This window comes from Grampus griseus (assembly GCF_964374135.1).
Source record: "Grampus griseus genome assembly, chromosome: 14".
NCBI classification, from domain to species: domain Eukaryota; kingdom Metazoa; phylum Chordata; class Mammalia; order Artiodactyla; family Delphinidae; genus Grampus; species Grampus griseus.
The window spans coordinates 66767499-66787786 of NC_139008.1; the positions used below are offsets into that span (position 1 = coordinate 66767499).

The 20288-nt window shown below is 49.4% G+C and overlaps 1 protein-coding gene across 1 annotated transcript; it reads right to left on the reverse strand.

Annotated features, from left to right (window-relative positions):
• Nucleotides 1-7345: 7345 nt before the first annotated feature.
• Nucleotides 7346-10918, reverse strand: GHRH (growth hormone releasing hormone; the record flags this gene model as incomplete). Its single annotated transcript, XM_082670736.1, has 4 exons — nucleotides 7346-7418; nucleotides 8293-8412; nucleotides 10437-10541; nucleotides 10839-10918. 4 exons carry the CDS (start codon nucleotides 10916-10918, stop codon nucleotides 7346-7348), a joined length of 378 nt encoding a protein of 125 aa, XP_082526862.1.
• Nucleotides 10919-20288: the final 9370 nt, after the last annotated feature.

Consider the following 20288-nt stretch of genomic DNA (forward strand, 5'->3'; position numbering starts at 1 on the left):
CAGTGAGCAAGACAGATTGTTCCCTGCCCTTGGTTCACTTATATCCCAGAGGGGACAAGGGAAAGGGAGCAGAGTAATCACAAATCTGAAAAGGAATATTTATCCAGAGGGGTTGGGAAGGCTAAGTTGACAATCGAAAGGAAAGAGGCAGTCTTTGCAGAGCTGGGGAAGAACATTCTAGGCAGAGCAGCAACATACGCAAAGGTTCTTGAGGCAAGTGCTTGGCGTATCTGAACTGAAAGCAGGCCAGAGTAACTAGGGCGGAGCTAGCAAGGAAGAGAGTATCCTTGGAAGCCATAACAAATATGGATTTTAAGGGCCATGGTAAAGGGGATAGATTTTATTTTCAGACTGACAGCAAATTAAGGGAACTTGAATTTTATGCTGAGATACAGCAGAGGCAGAAACAGCTCGTATGCTGTCTTTCTGGCCCTTCCCACTGGGAGAAGCCTCTTGAAGGCTGCAGGAGAGAATCCGCCTGCTTGTAGCCTCGTGGTAGGTCTGGGGAGGCTGCAGTTGAGAACAGGCCTAATGAAATCTACTGGATTTGTTGCTCAAATTATTTGCTACTAGCAAAGATGCTTTGCTTGACCAAACTTTAGTCAGGATCCTGAAATTTCTCCTACGCCCATCTGTACTCTTTCTTTTAAAATCTAGTTTTAGCAAGAACCCTGCTAAGCAGTTTAACCAGACCCTCCCACCTCCATGTCTGATCACCCTGATATGTGGTCAGATTCCTCACCCTCCACCATCTCCCAGGTGATGTCTGATCTTCCTGGCCTGTCTTCAGCCAGAATCCTGTTAGGTCAGCTTAACTAGAATCCCCTTACCCCTGATGTATCTTCTTGGTAAGTTTCCATCCACTGTTCCCCACCCTGCTCCTTGGCTGTCAGTTCCCACTAGACCATGCTGTATTCAGAATTGAGCCCACTTCTATATGAGGTCTCTTTCCCCCTGTTGCAGAAGTCCTGAATAAAATCTGTTTTTACCTCTTTAACTGCTGTGCAGCTCTGGTTTTCATTTGACACCACAGTAGTGCCTGGGCCTTGCTTTCTCTATAAAGAGTACTTAGCACAGCAGGTCAGAGTCCAACTGACCTTTCTTCAACCCCCTGAGCCTTAGTTTCTTATCGGTAAAAATGGGATAATACCTCTGAGGGCTTTATAAGGATTAAATGAGGTCACATCCAAAACACAGACTACAGTGCCTGGCACTGACATTGACTCAGAGTTTTCTTGGATTAGTATAGATATTACCATTGTTATTTCCTGTGTGTCGTTGGCAGGAGCCCAGTAAGCAGTTTGTACCAGGTTCACATTTCTTTGTTGGTCGAATTCACTTGCTTCCCCAGCTGTCATTTCCTGGAGGGCCTGGAGGCTTGAAACAATACAGGAGCACTGTCCTGGAATCAGGAGTCTGTTAGGAGCTTTGCCCCCTCCGGGCTGTAGGACCTCTTACCTCTGCTCTGCCCTCCCCCAAGGGCTGTGGTAGGGAGCACATGAAGCAATGGATGGGAAACCCCTTTGTGAATTTTAATATAAACATAAGGGATTATCATAAGCAACAAGTTCCCCATTGATTAGAGCATTTCTTTAGGGGAAAAAAAATAATAGCACTCCATCTTAAGTGGGACCCCCCAAAGGAATGGGAAGCTCCCAGTCCCTCTGTGGGGAGGGTTTAAGTCCTGTAAGCTGCCATTAGTGTCATACTTAATGGAGATAAAGCATCGGAATTGTTGCCATCACGGTCTTTTCCTTTATAACGGCATTCACCTCGAAAACCACAAGTAGCAGCGGGGCCCAGTGCTCGTTATTTCATTTGAAAAACTCATTGGAAGTTGAGAGAGCCCTCAGTCTTTGCTTTTGTTGGGACAGGCGGAGGAAAGAGATGAGCAGGTGGGTCTGGGGGAAGGAAGGGGGGGCTCGGGCTGGCCTGGCGAAACCACCATTCAGCAGCCTCCTCCTTTGTTCTCCTTCCTTGGCAGGTTCTCGGCCAGCCCGCTCAGCTTGGTTGAAGTGGACCGCGGCCCTCAAAGGCCAGCCTTCTCTTCTGAAGGGGGCTTTTGTTGCCCATTGTTGGTATTGTCTCCTCCACGGAGCCATGGTGGCCCCCCGCAGAGCGTTTCCCACGCTTCACATTCTTTCTTGGAGGGCAAACTGGGGGCTCCCAGAGAGAGCAGGTGGTCTGAACCGGGTGAAGCCCCGAGCTGGCTTTACAGCCCTGGTGTGGGAGACGGGCCCACGGGATGCGGGTCCAGCACTGTGTGTGCCAGGTCGGAAAAGGCCGGAGATGGGACTGCTCACCTCTGAGTCCCCATCAACTCTGAGATGCTACAGATCTTCTCGTACTTTTAATCCAAACACACATCCCATCATCCAGACGTTTCACTTTTTTTCTTTTTTTAGATTTAATCTACTTATAGTAAGATGCCCAAATCTTAAGTGTATAGCTCAATGAAATTTTACATCTAACTGCGCTAGTGTAACCATTACCCAAGTCAAAATATGGAATGTTTTGATCCCCTCTCGGAAAGTTCAGAGTCTAAGAAGAGGCTATGTGTGGGGTGCTGTGTGGTGGTGTAGGTGATGTGTGTGGGTATCTGGCCCAGGTAAAACTGTTCATGAATAGAAAAAGTTGGGTAATCACTGACATAGGTACATCTGGTCAGTGGCTTCAGCTCTCTGCTTCCCTTTATAGCAAAACTTCTTCGAAGAATTGTCTCTACCAGTGCTGTCCAATAGAAATGTAATGCAAGCCCCATAGGTGATTTAGAATTTTCTAGTAACCATAACAAATAAGTAAGAAACAGGTGAAATTCAATTTTAATATATTTTATTTAACCCAATCTATTCAAAATATTATTTTAACATGTAATCAATACAAAAAACATTGCTGAGATATTTTGTATTCTTTTTTCATACTGTCTTTGAAATCCACTTAAAGCACATCTCAGTTGATATTAGCCACCTTTCAAGTGTTCAGCAGCCATATGTGTTCAGTGGCCACCATATTGGGCAGCCAGGTCTATACTCACCAGCTCTGACTCCTCTCCCGCCATTTTCTCTCTCTTTTTTTTTTTTAAGATTTTTTGGATGTGAACCATTTTTTCAAAGTCTTTATTGAATTTGTTACAATATTGCTTCTGTTTTATGTTTTGGCTTTTTGGCCATGAGGCACATGTGGGATCTTAGCTCTCCGACCAGGGATCAAACCTGCACCCCCTGCATTGGAAGGCGAAGTCTTAACCACTGGACTGCCAGGGAATTCCCCTACCATTTGCTCTTGAACCCACTCGAGTCAGACTTTTGCCTCCACCATCGACCCAATTTGTTCTTGCCAAGGTCATCAGTGGTTTCCATGGTCACTTTCATGTTCAGTTCTCAACTGACTTGACCCATCAGCGGCATTTGGTACCGTAGATCATTCCCTTCTCAAAACGCTTTCTCCGGTTGGCTTCCGGAATTTCTCTCTTGTAGTTTTCCTGTCATCTCACTGCCTGTTCCTTCTCAGTCTCCTTTGCTGGTTCCTCATCTTTCCTCCAAGCTTTCAATGTGGGGTGCCCCTGGGTAGTCCTTGGACATCTGCTCTTTCTGTTCCTCTTCCTTAGTGATCTAACCCACTCTCCTCACTTTAATGACCATCTAAAGGGTGACAGCTACCAAACCAAACCGGCTGACCAGACCTCTCTCCTGGCTCCAGACTTGTACACCCACGTGCCTACTCAACATCCTCACTGGAGCCTTTAAGGGGCGTCTCAGACTCAGTATGTCTAAACCCAAACTCCTAATACCCGCGCCCCCCACCGCCAAAGCTCGTAAATGGCAACTCCATCCTTCCAGTTGCTCAGGCCAAAAACTTTGGAGTCATTCTTGACTCCTCTCCAATTCCCACACCGTATCCATCAGCAAATGAGTTCTACCCTAAGAATGTATCCAGAATCTGACCCTTTCTCAGAGTGACATTAAATACAAGTCAGGGGCTTCCCTGGTGGCGCAGTGGTTGAGAGTCCGCCTGCCGATGCAGGGGACGCGGGTTCGTGCCCCGGTCCGGGAAGATCCCACATGCCGCGGAACGGCTGGGCCCGTGAGCCATGGCCGCTGAGCCTGTGCGTCCGGAGCCTGTGCTCCGCAACGGGAGAGGCCACAACAGTGAGGGGCCAGTGTACCGCAAAAAAAAAAAAAAAAAAAAAAAAAAAGAGTTACCATTAAATACAAGTCAGATCACGTCGTTCTGCTTAAACTCTGCGATGGCTCCCATCTCACCAAGGGTGAGATTTTTAAGTCCTTACCATGGCCTCCAAGGGTCAGATGAGCTGGCTTCCCGCTCCCTCTTGGCCTCCTTTCCTTCACCCACAGCCTCGCTGTGCTCTAGCCGCACTGACCTTCTGCTCCTCCTCCCTTCACACTCTTGCCTCAGGGCCTTTGTGTTGGGTTTTCGCTCTGCTTGGAATGTTCTTCACCCACATATTGTCAAGGCCAACTCTTGAGGGACTTTACTCAAATGTCCCTCATCAGAGAGGCCTTCCCTAACCACCACACCGCATATTCACTAGAGATAAAATAATCCCCTCCCACACTCCCATCCCATTAATTTTTTCCCTTTGCAATCGCCACCATCTTACATATTCTATACATACGAACCTTCAAGTCGTGAGCTTTCAAATATGTGAACATGCGTTTGTATGTCCAATCACGTAAGCTAGTTCAAGTGTCTGGCGTACATTGTCACGTGTGTGCATCCTCTATAAGTGGTTGCTTTTTTTTTTTTTTTTCTTTTCTTTTGCGGTACACGGGCCTCTCATTGTTGTGGCCTCTCCTGTTGCGGAGCACAGGCTCCGGACGCGCAGGCTCAGCGGCCATGGCTCACGGGCCCAACCGCTCCGCGGCATGTGGGATCTTCCCGGACCGGGGCACGAACCCATGTCCCCTGCATCGGCAGGCGGACTCTCAACCACTGCGCCACCAGGGAAGTCCGGTTGTGCTTTTGTGTACTTTGCTGTGCAGTACTGTATAGCGTACAGTAGTTCAGTATCTTTATTTCAAATGCAAGATGTCCGGAAGCAATCATAAAAGCAGCGGTGATGTAGCGGGTACGGCTAAGAAGCACCAGCTGTGGTACTGTACTACTGTACGTTTCAAGGTATTGTAGTGTAAAATTTTAAATGTTTTCTTTATTTTTTTGTGTTTGTTTGTTCTTTACGTATTATTTGTGTGAAAAGTATTATAAACCTATTACAGTACAGTACTCTATAGCTCTATAGGCTAACTTTGTTGGACATAAACGAACAAATTGGGCTTACGAATGCGCTCTCAGAACGGAATTCTTTCGTATGCAGGGAACTTACTGTATTTACTTGTTTTTATTATACTTTCCCTTTTTTTTTTTAACATCTTTATTGGAGTATAATTGCTTTACAATATTGTGTTAGTTTCTGCTTTATAACAGAGTGAATCAGCTATACATATACATATATTCCCCCTATCCCCTCCCTCTTGCATCTCTTTCCCACCCTCCCTATCCCAACGCTCTGGGTGGTCACAAAACACCAAGCTGATCTCCCTGTGCTATGCGGCTGCTTCCCACTAGCTGTCTATTTTACGTTTGGTAGTGTATATATGTCAGTGCTACTCTCTCACTTCGTCCCAGCTTACCCTTCCCCCTCCCTGTGTTCTACAATATAAGCTCTATGAGGTCAGGGACTTTGTTTGCTCACAACTGTATTCCCAGTGCCTAGAACAGCACTTGGCACATAGTGGGAGCTCTAGAAATATTTGTTGAATGAATCAATGGTATTGCTCATAGGTGAACAAAGTCACCAGTGGATGAAGGATGACTTTCGCCCAGAGTAGACAAATATGGCTAAGAGCCCGGTTCTGGGCTGGACCCCCTGGGTTTGAATCCCAGCTCTCTCCTTGCCAGCAGTGACCATGGCAATTCAGTTCACCCTTCTGTGCCTCAGTTCCTCGTCTGTGAGATGCAAAGGATGCCAATACCTCCCATTAGGCTGTGTGAGGAGCGCATGGGATTCTACACGTGAAGCTGCCCGGCTGACACTGAGTGTTTGGTAAGTGTTAGCTTTTTTTTTTTTAATATCTTGTAATACCACTTTGGGAAATGTAACTATGTAAAACATGAAAAATTAGGTTGAAGATAAAAGAAAAATGGAAATGCAGACCAGTATGGGGGAATTTTATTGTATTTATAAAGGAAAAGGTAGGTCAGAAATGAAATAGGATTAATCGGATGCTGTTGTGTCTCAGCTGCAGGGAGCAGGAAACATATGCAGAACCTTCATCCTTGGGAATTCCTGTCGCAGAAAGGAAGATAAATCTCAGTCTGGGGGCACTGGAGTAAAGGCAAGACGGGACAGGACAGCCGGAATAAGGGTGATGGAGACTCCGGTGTTAAGACTGACTATCTGGGTCCCAAAAGGACCTCAGTCTTAGCCCCAGTTCTCCCAACCTACTCCCAGTGAGATCCTGGGCAGTCACTTGCCTGTGTAGAAGCTGCTTCTAATCCCCAGACAGGGTTAGATTAGGTTATTCTTTCCAGCATACACATTCACCACACCCTTTACATCTCTTACCATTTATCACACATTAAATAATCCACCGTACAAGTAATTAATTTCTGTCTGCCTCAGTGTGTTATAAATTCCATGTGAGCAGAGACCATGGCTGTCTCATCCACTGCTGTCCCCCCAGCCCAGAGGCTGGCCATCTTTGGATGATTTTTAAGGGATGGGAAGGTGGATAAATCTGAACTTGTTTCCTTATAGGACTGTTACGTGGACACAAAGTGTGGTTAGTGCAAAAGGATGCCATCTGCCAAATCATTCTACTCTGCACTCTTAGGGTGTAAGAACTCATTCTGCTGTTATGTTTTCTCAGGCCCACTGTGATGTCCTGGTATTTGCAGCAGCTGAGCTGGAGGGGGAACAATGGCTGGAGCAGCCCCCAGGCCCCTTCCTGCTGCTCTATGACTTCGAGCTCTGTGAAGCCTCTGGCTTTTAACCTGCAGGAACAAAGCCTGCATTCTTAGGACTCGGCCCTCCTTAGGGCCATTCTGCCCCACTGGGGCCTGGTGGGAGTCATAAAGCAGGTGAATGATGACCTAATCCCAGCGTGAGAGGCACAGGGGAGGCATTATTCTTAGGGGCATTTTTTAAAAGAATTCTAGCCTTCGGGACCTTGGCGGTGATTGGAGCGAACCCACTCCCTTCACAGAGGAGGGAACTGGGAAGCTGACTTGCTCTGTGCGGAGAGTTGGCAGCAGAACCAGACCTGGGCCTCAGGTGTCCATCCTGCCTCCCAGGCTGGTTCCTGCCCCTCCTGCACTCTTCCTGTCACCCTGCTGCTGCTTGCATCTCCCCAGGACTGTACTTGGTGAGATCTCTGAGCTTTTGGTGTTTAATTAGGCTGGGAAGAAGGTGAGGGGGCACACGGAGAGCTCTGCTGGGAACTGAATTTGCTTAATAGTTTGGTCCAGAAGTGCCTGGCAGAGTCGTGCTGGGACACGTTTGTGCTCACAGTTCAAAGTCAGGCTCTAAAATATAGCAGTTTCCCCAAACAGTAGTGTCATTTGGGGAAACTGTCTGCGAAGTGGAGTTCATGTGAAGCGCTCCAGGGAAGAAAGGCAGGTCTTGGGCCTGCCTGGTCCCTGACTTGGGGCCAGATGCTGCCCCTTCTTTGCCTCAGTTTTCCTCCTCTGTAAAATGGGAAAACTCATTCCTGATCTCCCCTGACTCCTACTGGGATTGTGGGGGTCAGGGAGAGGGGAACTGACTGTCACTCCCGTCTCTCCCTCTCACGAGCGCTGCTCACACTTGTCCACCCGAGGGTGTTGGGAGGGGCTGGTCTTCCTTTGGCTTTACAGTTTTATGAACTTGGTAAGGGATCCAGGGCACGCCTCCTACTACATCAGCATCAGAGTCCCCTGGGACCCTTGTTAAGATGATTTAGATTCCTGGATCCTATCCCAGAACTGTTGAGTAACGTTTCTGGACACAGACACCGAGCCTGGCCTCTGACTACACACTGGAGATGCAGCAATGGACAAGACCAGTCTCTGTCGCACATTTTCTCCCCTTCTTCCGGTTCTTGATGTGTGGAAGGAGGGACCCCATTCCCAGTTTGCTTGGTAGAGCCCCACACCTTTGGAGATGAGGAGTTTCTTTCCTTTTCCAGCCCACGCTCTGGGAAAGAAACCTCTGAGGTCCCTAAACACACACACACACACACATGCACACATGCACATGCACGCACACACACACACATACACACGTATTCCCACCTGTGCTCCTGCAGCAGGGTCACCAGGATGTTCTCCAATGCCATCTGCTTTTGGTCTGCCCACATGCTGTCCACCTGACGGCCAAGCCGTACCTTTGCTCCTTGCTCCTGGTTTCTCTCTCTATTCGATTAGAAAAAGAGAAAAAACTGAGGTTGCTACTTGAATAGGACGCAGAGAGGCCTGCGAAAGGCCAGGGCAAAGTTAACAGAGCAGGGTGCGTCCCTCTGCCTATTCCAATATCTGGCATAGACTCTTGCACCCAACTGAATTAGACTCAGTGACATTTAAGAAGACAGTATCTATAGGAGTGAAGACAATAGACTATGAAACACATATCTTCCTACAGACGACTTATTAATTACAAAGGAGAAAATGTTAACTTTACAGAGGAGAAACCTGGCAAACATCATGCTAACCAAGTGATCAAAGTTACCATCACCAATGGGACAAATTGACATCACGTGCCTCCTGATAGGATGCACTGAGAAGGACGTAACATCACTTCTTTTGCATAACATGAATGTAATCATGAGAAAGCACCAGGCAAGTCCAATATGAGGGACATTCTATAAAGAACTGGCCTTTACTAATCAAAAATGGCAATGTCACAAAAGACTGAAGAACTGGTCCAGATTGAAAGAAACTAAAGAGACATGACAACTATGATGCCACCTGTGATGCTGGATTGGGTCCTGGATGAGGAACATCTAGTTGGGGACAACTGGTGAAATTTGAATATGGACTCTAAGTGATAATTATACTGTGATTATGTAAGAGAGTGTCCTTTAATTAGATACTAGGAGACACACAGAAGTAGTTAAGGATAAAGGGTCATGATGACTGCAATCCACTCTCAAATGGCTCAGCAAAATAATAATAATATGTATTATTATTTGGGTTTGTATGTGTATGTCTAGATACAAAGTAAGCAAATATAATAAAAATATTAGGAACTGTTAACTACAGGGAAGGGAATGTGAAAGCCCTTTGTACTATTGCTGCAACTTCTCTGTAAGTTTGGAATTTTTTCAAAATAAAAACTAAAAAGTGGGGCTTCCCTGGTGGCACAGTGGTTAAGAATCCACCTGCCAATGCAGGGAACATGGGTTTGAGTCCTGGTCCGAGAAGATCCCACATGCCGCGGAGCAACTAAGCTCATGCGCCACAGCTACTGAGCCTGCGCTACAGAGCCCGCGAGCCACAACTACTGAAGCCCGCGCACCTAGAGCCCATGCTCTGCAACAAGAGAAGCCACCGCAATGAGAAGCCCATGCACCGCAACGAAGAGTAGCCCCCACTCGTCACAACTAGAGGAAGCCCATGCGCAGCAATGAAGACCCAACACAGCCAAAAATAAATAAATTAATAAAATTTTAAAAAACAAACAAAAAACTAAAAAGTGTTCAGGCTGTAGAGTCAGGCTGTTTGAATGCTAACTCTGCCACTCTTTGGTGTGTGTCCTTTAGAAGCTATTAATGTAGCTTCTGTACGATGGGGGTAAGAGAACCTGCTTTGTAGAGTTGTTGGAAAGAGCACATAAGAAGCTAAGAATAGGGACTTCCCTGGTGGTCCAGTGGTTAAGACTTCACGCTCCTAATGCAGGGGGCCCTGAGTTCGATCCCTGGTCAGGGAACTAGATCCCGCATGCTGCAACTATAAGATCCCACATGCTGCAACTAAAAGATTCCCACATACCGCAACTAAGGGTTTTCTTGCCACAGCTAAAGATCTCGTGTGCTGCAACTGAGACCCGGCACAGCCAAATAAATAAATAAATACTAAAAGAAAAATCAAAAGAAACTAAGAATAATGGCTAACACTACCAAGGGCTTACTCTTTGCCCAGCACTGTGCTGGGTGTGTGCAAATGTCCCAGGGTATAGTCTTTGTTTCTGGCAGAGCCACAGTCAAGTGGTGACTACCACTGGTGTTGTCACTGTTGGAGCCCATCACAGGGACAAGCACATAGTGGGTGCTCAGTGATCATTTATTAGTTAAGCGTAAGCTGAGGTTTGACATTGGAGCCCTTCTGCTATGGCGAGTCCAGAAATGACAGATGCTGTGCAAGGGGAGAGACCAAACTTGGTCCCTCCAAACCGCGATGCACTTGGGGTATGGGAAGAAGTCACGAGAACGTCAGCTCACCCCTGCTGCCTGCTCATGATGTCCTGGAGAAGCTTGCGGGCAGACAGCTGGGCCAGCACCTTCCGGTAGCTGTTGGTGAAGATGGCGTCTGCGTACCTCGGCATCCTAGTGGAAGGAGTCAGAGGTCAAAAGGCAGGGTGGGAGGCCCAGGAGGGCTGTGCTCACGGGGTCTCTATAAGGTCCTTCTGTGGCCTGTCCCCAGAGAGAGCTGGAACCTGGGCTGAGTGACCTCTCTGGGGCTCAGAGTCTGCCTCCCTCCCAGAGATGAGTAGTGGAGGCTGCCCGAGGAGATAGCTGGGGACCAGCTGGTGGCTTGATTCTGTACCCCCTAAGTAGCAACCCTGGCAGGGCTGGCTTTGGGGTGGCAGGAATACAGCAGGCCCTGTTGTCAGGACTGCTTACCTGAGGGGCTGGGAGGGTGGGGAGACGTGGGAGCCGCTGCTGAGGGTGAGGGTCACGAGGAAGAACACCCAGAGCAGCATCCTTCACCCCTGTGCTGGCACCTGGGGAGTGACAGGAAGAAAAGGTCAGGTGAAGCCATAGCCATTGGGATGTCTTTTGCTGGGTGGGCCCAGCCCTGGGCTTGGCTCCATGCAAGTTTGGCCCTTGTCTTTTGGAAGCTGTTGGGTAGGAAAAGGAACCCAGACACACCCGGGTTCAAGTTCTGCCTCTGATAGTCACAAGCTCTGACCTCATTTTTTCCATCTGTAAAATGGGCATGATAAGGCTACTCTGCTGACCTCACAGGGTTGAACATAAAATGAATGATAATGGTGAAACTGCCCCTCCTTGTAAGGCCTTATACATGGGATTCAGGCCTCAGCAAGGAACAGGGGAGGAGCAAGCACCTTCCCCTAGTCACCTAAGTCACCCACCAGCCCAGTGTGGCACTGATGGTATTGAACAGGGCTAACAGCTCAGGCTCTGAGTCAGACAAATCTGAGTTCACATCTGGGCTCTGCCATCAGTAGCTGTGCATCCAGGACTAGTGGCTTCTCCTTTCTGGACCTCAGTTTCTCTATCCATAAAATGGAGTCAATAACTACACCTACTGCATAGGGTCCTTGTGAGTATGAGGTGAGATGAGGCACCTGAAGTGAGCGCTTGGCACGTGGGCAATTCTCCACACACCTCTGCTCCGACGACCTAATGCTCAGGGAGCAGGCTGTCCTGATTTTGTGAGGAGTCGGAGGAAAGGGAGGAAGGCTATACATCTTGCTCCAGATGCTTAGATTTTGCCCTGGAAGAGGCCAGGGAGCTTGGGGAGCCCGTGAGGCAGAATCATCTCATAGATCACGTAATTGTTCTTCATTGGGGCCTGCTGACACCGTGCTCAGCAATTAGGGGAAGAACAGTCTACAGGGAGAGAGCTGCCTCGGCTGGGGCGGTGCCCCTACTGTCAGACCACGGTGTGGAAATGGCTGGCCTCGGAGTGACTCAGCCATCTCAGATTTGGGTCTTCTCATCTTCCAGGGGCACCCCCTCTCAGCAGGATGTGCACTCCATGGGGATACAGACCCCTCCGGAGGCTCAGCCAGCCCCTGGGAGGGCAGGACCCCTCATGTTCCACCATCTCCCCGCATCACTCCATGTCCAGCTGGTCCTGCTGAGGAGGGGTTTCCGGCAGGCAGGGCCAGCCCTGAGGGAATCCACTTCCTTTCCCGGGCTCACTTGCCCTCTCAGGGCATCACCCCTCTTCTCCCAGACACTGGGGTCTCGACTAACCCAGGGATGCCCTGAGACTCCAGGAAGCACCCTGGGGACTGCTCAATGCTGCCCGAGACCCCTGCACCTCCAGAGCTGGAGGGAGCAGCCAGCCAGGCCTCAATCATCAGCCCCTCTTTGACGTGCACCCCTTCATCCTCCCCGTCCAAAGACAATGCTCCAGTTTCAGCGCAAACACTTGCTGCTGGTGAGTGACAGGGAGCTCACTAGCTCTAAGCCAGTCTGTCTTATTTCCAGGCAGCTCTTCCTTTTAGGAAGTTTTTCTCGTTGCACCAAGTCCAAGTCCCCTTATCCTGCAAATACTTGTTAAGCGTTTACTATTCTGCTAAGGATTGGGGCTAGAGAAAAGATGAGACCGCGGTGTCGGCCCCACGGGCTGCCCCTTTGACATCCACCTGCCGTGCCTCCCAGGCCTTCTGCGCCTTCATCAACACGACAAGCCCTTTAGGTGCGTTTTGCATCTGACTTAGAACTTGACCCCCCAGACCAAGGATCTTCAGTCTTCTGTCCTCATCACACACTATCACACCTGGCCCCCCTTTCCCGACCTGGTCCACTGCTGGAGTTTCCTAAGTAAGGAGATCTTTGGAGGCAAAGGGGTCTCCTTGACATGACCACTGTTCTTCTGTCTCCCAGCTGCATCCTGGGATTTCTCACGTTCTTTCCTGCTGATCTTGTAATGACCTGAGCACATCCAGGCCCCCAGTCACCTCACTCACCCCTCCGAAGCCCGTGACACCTCACCCCCTCCAGAGCGAAGCCCTAACCCCTGTTTTTGGCCTAAGCTCCACGTCAGCCTCCCCACCCGCTGCCCCTTCTCCCGGGGCTGGCACAAGTGATTCCCAGCCCCTGTGCCCAGCCGGCCCGCACAGCCCACCCTCACACTCGCCCTCGGGAGCAGGTATCACGACCTCCAATTTTACAGCCAAGGAAATGAGCCCAGAGAGGAGAAGGGCCTTTCTCCATGGTCCTCCATCAAATTAGTTTCGGACTGGGCACTTCAGAACGGGCCTCCTGATCCGCACGGTGGCCTCTCAGAAACAAGCCCTTATTCACAAGACTCCCTATTCATGGGGTGCTTCAGAATTCATCACCTGCACATGGGAAACGGTTCTGAGAAGACTGAAAGCTTTTGCTCTTTGTTACTGGGTCTCTGGGGAAGAAACAAGGGGGACAAACAGGAACACCTGCTTGGTTGGCGTGTCCCTGTGCACATCCGATGGTTTTAGGGAGTTGAAAATAACCCGATAGTGGCAGACTTTGGGGGGCAAGTCATAGTAATCCAGTAACCCGTGGTCATGCAGAAGGAGACTGGGCAACCGCATAATCTGGTCAACCAAGAGGCATAAGATTTGCCATAAACCGCTTGCCCCAGGGATGGGTCAAGCCACCACTGTAAACTCTGGGGTATGAGAACCTAATCCATGGAGTGGCAAAATCCCATTAGACAAAGAGGGAAAGCAACAAGAATTATCCAGTTTCTGGTATGATGAGAATAGAGGTTGTGTCACTAGGACCGAAATAGCTGTTGGCAGGCATCTTCCACCTGGCCAGCCTAAGGAGCTAGAATTCACTGAATTAAATCGAGCATGAGTCCGAGAGCACCACTGACACCCCCTTGATGGCTCCGAAGGCATTTTAGGGTTTATCATCTATCATGATGAGTATCAGTTAGCTCTGCGCAGTGCTTACAAACTAATTCTGTGATGAGATATATTTGAGGTCGTCTGGACTCAGGATAAATGGGCATTTGATTTACATCAGTTGACACTTCTTGCCAGACTTCATGCCAGGATTGCTAAAGGAACTCTGCAGATGAACCTTCAGCTAACAGCAGAGGTCAGGTCTCAAGTGCCAAACTAGCAAGGCCATGTTTGAGCTCCTGGAAAAAAATCTTTTACCTTTCTTAAATATTCTGCTGTGTAATTTAAGAACCCCAAAGCATTGGCATCCTGATTCAGTTTATAAACTGTTGCACCGATAGGGTTCCGAGTCGAAGGAGATCTAAGTTTTTCATGAGGAAGCATCTTGAACGGTCATTCAAAAGAGTGACACCCCATCTCCTTCCAGAAAGGGTTTGAGATGGTTTATGGTAAAAGATACAAATACTTCAGGACAATTAAAGCCCGGGTCGAGAGACGAGCGTGGGGGTAATGGAGTGCTCCAAGGGTAGATAATTGTGTCTAAAACCTAGAGTAAGGAGCGCGGCTGCAATTGAGCAAGAAAGCAAAACGTTATCAATTTCCAGGCAATTATGCTGAATCGGTTCTGAGCGATCGGTGCGCGGTATTGATTTGCACAGCCACTTGGTTCCTTTCTGGTCCATGGCAGAATCCCGTGCTTGACAGGAGAATCTAGCCAGGTGATGTCTTGCCCCAGTAGCCCACCTGCACACCCTCGAAGGAGCACTGCACTGAGACCTCATCTGCCCCAGACAGACACCTGGCACGTGTCTGCTGCCACCTCTCCAGGGACTGAGGTCCACGCATTCGAGATAACCTCAAAATGACACCCACCGTCAAAAGCATATTCCAGAGCCCCTAGCGAGGGGCCTAAAATGTACTCACCAGTCCACGGGCAAAGAGGATGGCAGTGGCCTCTTGGATGTGGTGTCTCTGAGTTGCTCTCAACTTTCGCACCCCCATCCAGCCCAGCCCCCGGGGCCGCCCCCCTCTCACCTCCGAGGTGGTGGGTCTCCCTCTGCTCTGAGACGTTGCTCCAGCTCCACGGGCCCCCGCGCTCGGCGTTTGCTCCAGCGGCTGCGTGGCGCTCCCATCATTTATACCTTCATTTTCCCCAGCGTTGTCAGCGTCAGAGAATCAATTACTCACAAGTCCACCAAAGGATCATTTTTAGCATCACACTGACGAACCCTAATAGGGGAAAGAGGTTTTGCCCCTTGCAAATTAAGGCTTGTAATGAACTTTCCCTTTATCTTTGATAGAACAGACAGAGCGGAAAGTTATATTATTCCAAGAGGAACAGAGAGTCTAATACTGCTCCTCTAATAATTGGAGTACTCCTCACAGTGAAACACCAAGGGTTCATTTACTCTCTGAGATAAATGAGCCTTTTTAAAAGTTCATATAACCTTGTTTTGTCCGTGTGCAACTTTATTTCACTTCAGGGCAGTCAACTTTACAGACTAAGTGTTTTGTGTTTTTCTCCCCTTAGTGAGGAGAGTTGTTTGCGATTTCCCTTATCCAATTATCAGGATTTTCCTCTATTTGACTTAACCCACTGTGGTCACAGACTGGTGTAGACAGCTAGCCCGGGGGGCATGCATAGTCGCGTGTCGGAGCAGCCAGACGTAGATAGTTGCCTCAGAGGTGTGTGAAGTGAGAGGGAAGAGATGGAAATCTTGGGACAGCGGTGTTTCCAGATTTCTCTAGCCTATAGCTAAAGACTCTTCAAGAACGGCATGAAAGTGCGCGAGGCAGAAGCTCTGGTTTCCCATACGGCTGTTGTCGAGGAGTGGAAATAGCCCTAAGGTAAGAGTCCAGACACCTGCTGTCCCTCCTATGCCTGTCCATCACGACCTCGGTGACCCTCAGCCAGCTACTTCTACCCTCCTTCTACCCTCCTTCTACCCTTCTAGCCTCAGCTTCTATACCGTCAAATCCCACTTGCACCCCCAGCAAAACAGCAGAGGGCAGTAGCTTTCAAACTTTTAAAAGAGTTTGAAACATGGATTTTCTTCGGAAATCTTCTATGAAAGTGCAGTATATAAAACAGATTTTTTTTAAACGGGGCTGCTCTGGTCGAAGAATGGAGACTGGAGACTGTCTTTGCCTGCCCCTGGACAACTCTACGGTTCACATTTAGATCCAGTAATGTCTGAAGGAACCTCCTAGCAGTGACATTTGTGATCCAGTTTCTTAGCTTGCACTGAGCCATGTTCTTGACAAACATGGGTTGTTCCCCAGAGAAGCAGGGACTGAGTGTCATGTCGCCCTGAAGGCCTGGACACAAAGTGGTCAGGTCAGACCAGATCCCCAGGGACTAAGAATAGGCTGACAGGTCACAGCAGCAGGTGGTAGATGGAGGAGTTGGGAGCCCCCAGGGCAATGGGCTCTCATACAGTCAGAAGGTGTGGGGTGATCTCAGCCAGCACAAAGTGGGGACCACAGAGAGCTGGGTGCCCAGAATGGACACAAGGCCAGGGGACAGATATAGGACACACAGAATTGGCTGAAGAAACCATGGGACTCAGAATTCAACCCCAGCTGAAGCTCTGCGCCAGAGATTGAGCTAAAGACTTCATGCTTGATCTCAGTTTCCTAATCTGTAAAGTGGGAGTGAAGCTCATGAGGCTGTTGGGTGAGGATTAAATGTGACAGTGGATAAGGCACAGGCCTGGAATAGAGTAAGTCTCATAAATTAGCTCTTACCACTGCTGTCGTTGTTGTTGTTATAAATGAGGAAACAGGCACAAAGAAGCTGCCCACTTTCCCACAGTCACACAGCTGGGCAGTGGTAGAGCCAGGACTCAAAGATTTCTGACTTGCAAATTCAGTGCTCTACAACAAGCTAATGTTTCATGGTCCACCAATTCTTATTTTCCTACTTTTTTGTTTTTTTAAAGAACTTTAATGGTTTTATTGAAGTACAATTCACACATCATAAAAGTCATCTGTTTGAAGTCTACGGTTCAATGAGTTTTCATAAGTTTATCCAGTTGTGCCACCATCTCCTCAGGCAGGTAGACCTAGAGAGGGACACACTAAGTGTTTAATTGCTCTGAGCCTCAGTTACCACATCTGTACAATGGGCACCATAATACCTGCCTCCCCAGGTTGTTGTGAGGATCGGAAATATGCTTGTAAAGTGTCTGGTACACTTGGCCAGTGTCAGCTGTTACTGTAGTTCTTATGATCAGAGCTGAGCTCTGAAAGCCGGGCAGGGAGAGCTGGGAGCCATCCTGGGTGATGAGCTTAACTTGCTGTAAATTCTTAAACCCATCAAGGAAGAGGCTGAAGGGAGGAATCCAGGACGAGCCTTGAGACTGAGAGCCCAGCTCCCTCCACCAGTTCCGTCCTCATCCTCCGAGAGGGGTGGGAACAGCTCGCTCACCACCCGGCTCTCTTCCCAGGACGGGTTTTCATCCAGCGTTAATTAGCGAGATCGGGCCTGTGTGTAAGGGTTGGGGGCTTGAGCTGTGGAAAGAAAGCGCCCCAGAGAAAGGCTGGCTTTAAAAGGCTCCAAAGGGCTGGGGCAGTGAGGCTCCACTGAGAGACAAGCCGTGCATTTGTGTTGCAAATTTGCAGTGTGCTGGAGCCAGCCATTCAAAGAGGGTGATGCTGAAGGCGAGGGGCTTGGGGGTGGGGAGGACAGAGGAAGTCGACAAAGGGGGCCTGTCCGAGGGCCTCAGACCCTGCTTTGTAAAAGCTGCTTTCATTGCCCTCCCTGGATGATGGCAGCGTTCCCAGCCCGAGGCCACCGTGCAGGGACGGAAGGCCTGGACCCCAGACTCCCAGATTTCCTTGACGCCCCCTGCCCCCCACTCCGCGCCTTCTGGGACTGTTTTTATGGAGTCAGCGGCAGCAGATGGCACAGGAGTGCTCATGAATGCTGTGTCAGAGTGAGGGGCTAGTGGTTGGCCTTGCTGGGTGGCCTCAGGCAACGTGACGCAACTTCCCTGAGCCTCAGTTTCCCCTTCTGTGAAAGAGGGCCAGTGGGGTCCTTTCTCCTACTTCACGTCCTACCCAAGCAGAAGGGCCTGTGATTGGAGGGTGATCCAATCACCGTTAGAAGGTCATCTCTTTCTGGAAAAGTCTGCATTTGGGAAGGTCATTAGAAGAGTTCTTTTTAAGAGGTAAAGTCGATTATACTTAGCAAATCAGTTAAGTGACTCTGGGTTGCTCAGAAATGTTACTCGCATGAGTATTTTAAACAGTCACCTTGCTTGGAATCTTGGGGCCTGCCCCAAGTCAGTTATTATGACTGTTAGTCAGGTTGGTTTTCTGGGTTGGTAGACACAGTGCAGGTGCCAGGCATGAGGCACAGGAAGGCTGTTCCCAGCTGATCCTTCAGGCAAACTCTCCTTGGTGAAGATCTATGTGACCACCCTTCAAAGCACCCTTTGGATCCCGCCTCTGCAAGAAACATTCCCTACTGGTCTTGCCTTGTGATTCATAGATTTTTTATGTGGTAAAGCAACTCCTTCTCTGAGACCCTTGGGATGTCTGGGACCAGATCTGATTCGTATCTGAACCCCCCAAAGCTTTTAATTTCTTCCAGCTTTATTGAGATATAGTTGACATATATAAAACTTTCTAATCAAAATGCCGTCCCTAGACCAGGGGTATCAGCAGCTTGTTAGAAATGCAGAATCTTAGGCTCCACCCTAGACGACTGAATCAGAGGCCAAATTCCCTTTTGTTCCAGGATTCTAAAGGCATCGGGCACCTAAGATGGTCTCGGAACGCCCTGGGGTTCTCCAACCAGGGAGGAGGGCCATGGCCGCAGGCAACCAGGAGATGTCGCTCTTCCCTAGTCATTGGCCGTGTCGGGCTTTGCGAAGAAAGCCAGAGGCCCCAAAGCCAGGGCTTTGTCCGTTTTGAAAGCCTAGGAGCACCGAGGGGTCCAGGTCAATTACATCCACCAGGCCATCCTCTCCTCAGCCACCCAGGCTCCCCATCTTTCTCTGCCCAGTTCCTGCCCTGGGTTCTCACCTGTGTTTCCAGTTAGGAGAGGCTGTGTGATCCCCAAGCCCAGACCCTGCCCCAGGATCCCCAGGAGGAAGCCCAAAGGAGAAAACGCAGCCCTTGGAGCCTCCCTAGGGCCTGGCTCATCAGGCAAGAACGTGGCCGGGTGAGGACGAAGACATCTTTTGGGAGGCCCCTTCTCACTTGGAGTCTGAGTTGTTGCATCTCAGTGACAACAGGACTTGCAGACACAGAGAGAGAAAGTCGAGTGTCTATAGGAAAAACCCAAGGCCCGCCTGGCACTCTAGTTTCCAGTTTCCCATCTGAAATCGGTGCCCAGTGCCAGGGGCGGGGTTATGGCTTCACTTCCCGTCTGTGGTTACAGTGCAGTTAAGGGAGCTCCATTAGCCGTGGATGCAGCAAACCTGGCCAAAGAGCCCTTACTCCAGACTGGAAGCAGAATTGCTGGGGTTTCCCTCTGGGGCCAAAGCTCCCCATCTGGCCATATCCTCCTGGCCTTCCCTCATCCTGCATCATTTTTTCTCTGAACATCCAGGCTACAGAGCAGAAGGAAGATCTGTATCCACACTCAGCATCACCCTTGGAGCTGGAATTCTCCTCTAACCTGGGAATCCATCCCTAACGGATGGCGGAGACTTGGCTTCCTAAGTCCTGTCATTCCAGCCTCTGGGTCAGCCCCACTCAGCGCCACCCAATCGTTTACAGGAATCTAGTTGTCCTGGGTCACAGCAGCATAGGAGTATCATCTCTTGATGCTTACCATGTGCTAGTCATGTAACATACATGATCTTCAATAACCTTAAGGGTTAGGAGCATAAAGTGATCTCATTTTATGGTGGAAGAAGCCATTGGGCTTGGAGCCATTGGGTAAATTGTCCAACCTCACACAGACAGTAAATGGGGAAGCCAGGGCTAGAAGCGGCACCCGTCTCCCTCCAGACAAGCCTTACCGCCCTCGCTCCAGCAGTGCTACCGGCTACCCCAGCCTCAGCATTTTTTTGGGACCATGCTGTGTGGCTTGTGGGAATCTTAGTTCCCCGACCAGGGATCGAACCCGGGTCCTCGGCAGTGAAAGTGCAGAGTCCTAACCACTGGACCTCCAGGGAATTTTCCAGACTCAGCATCTGAAGGCTGATTTCTGCCAGCTCCTCGTGACAGATATCAGATTTCCTTTGAGCAGTATCAGTAGGCTCTCTGTGGACCCTGTGAGGTGGAATGATAAGTGTGATAAGTGAGGATTTCCTATGGCTGATGCCAGGGAAGTTGTGACGGGAGATGGCCCTGTACTTTTCACATGGCACTCATCATGGTGACAGTGACATTTCTGATTAATATCAGAACTTTGGTGATTTCAGCAGTGAACCTGGAACCAAAAGTCCTGGGCTCACATCGGACCCGATTCACACGTCCTTTAGGTTAGAGATGGTCTCAGGCACACACAGGCTTTCCAGAATACTAA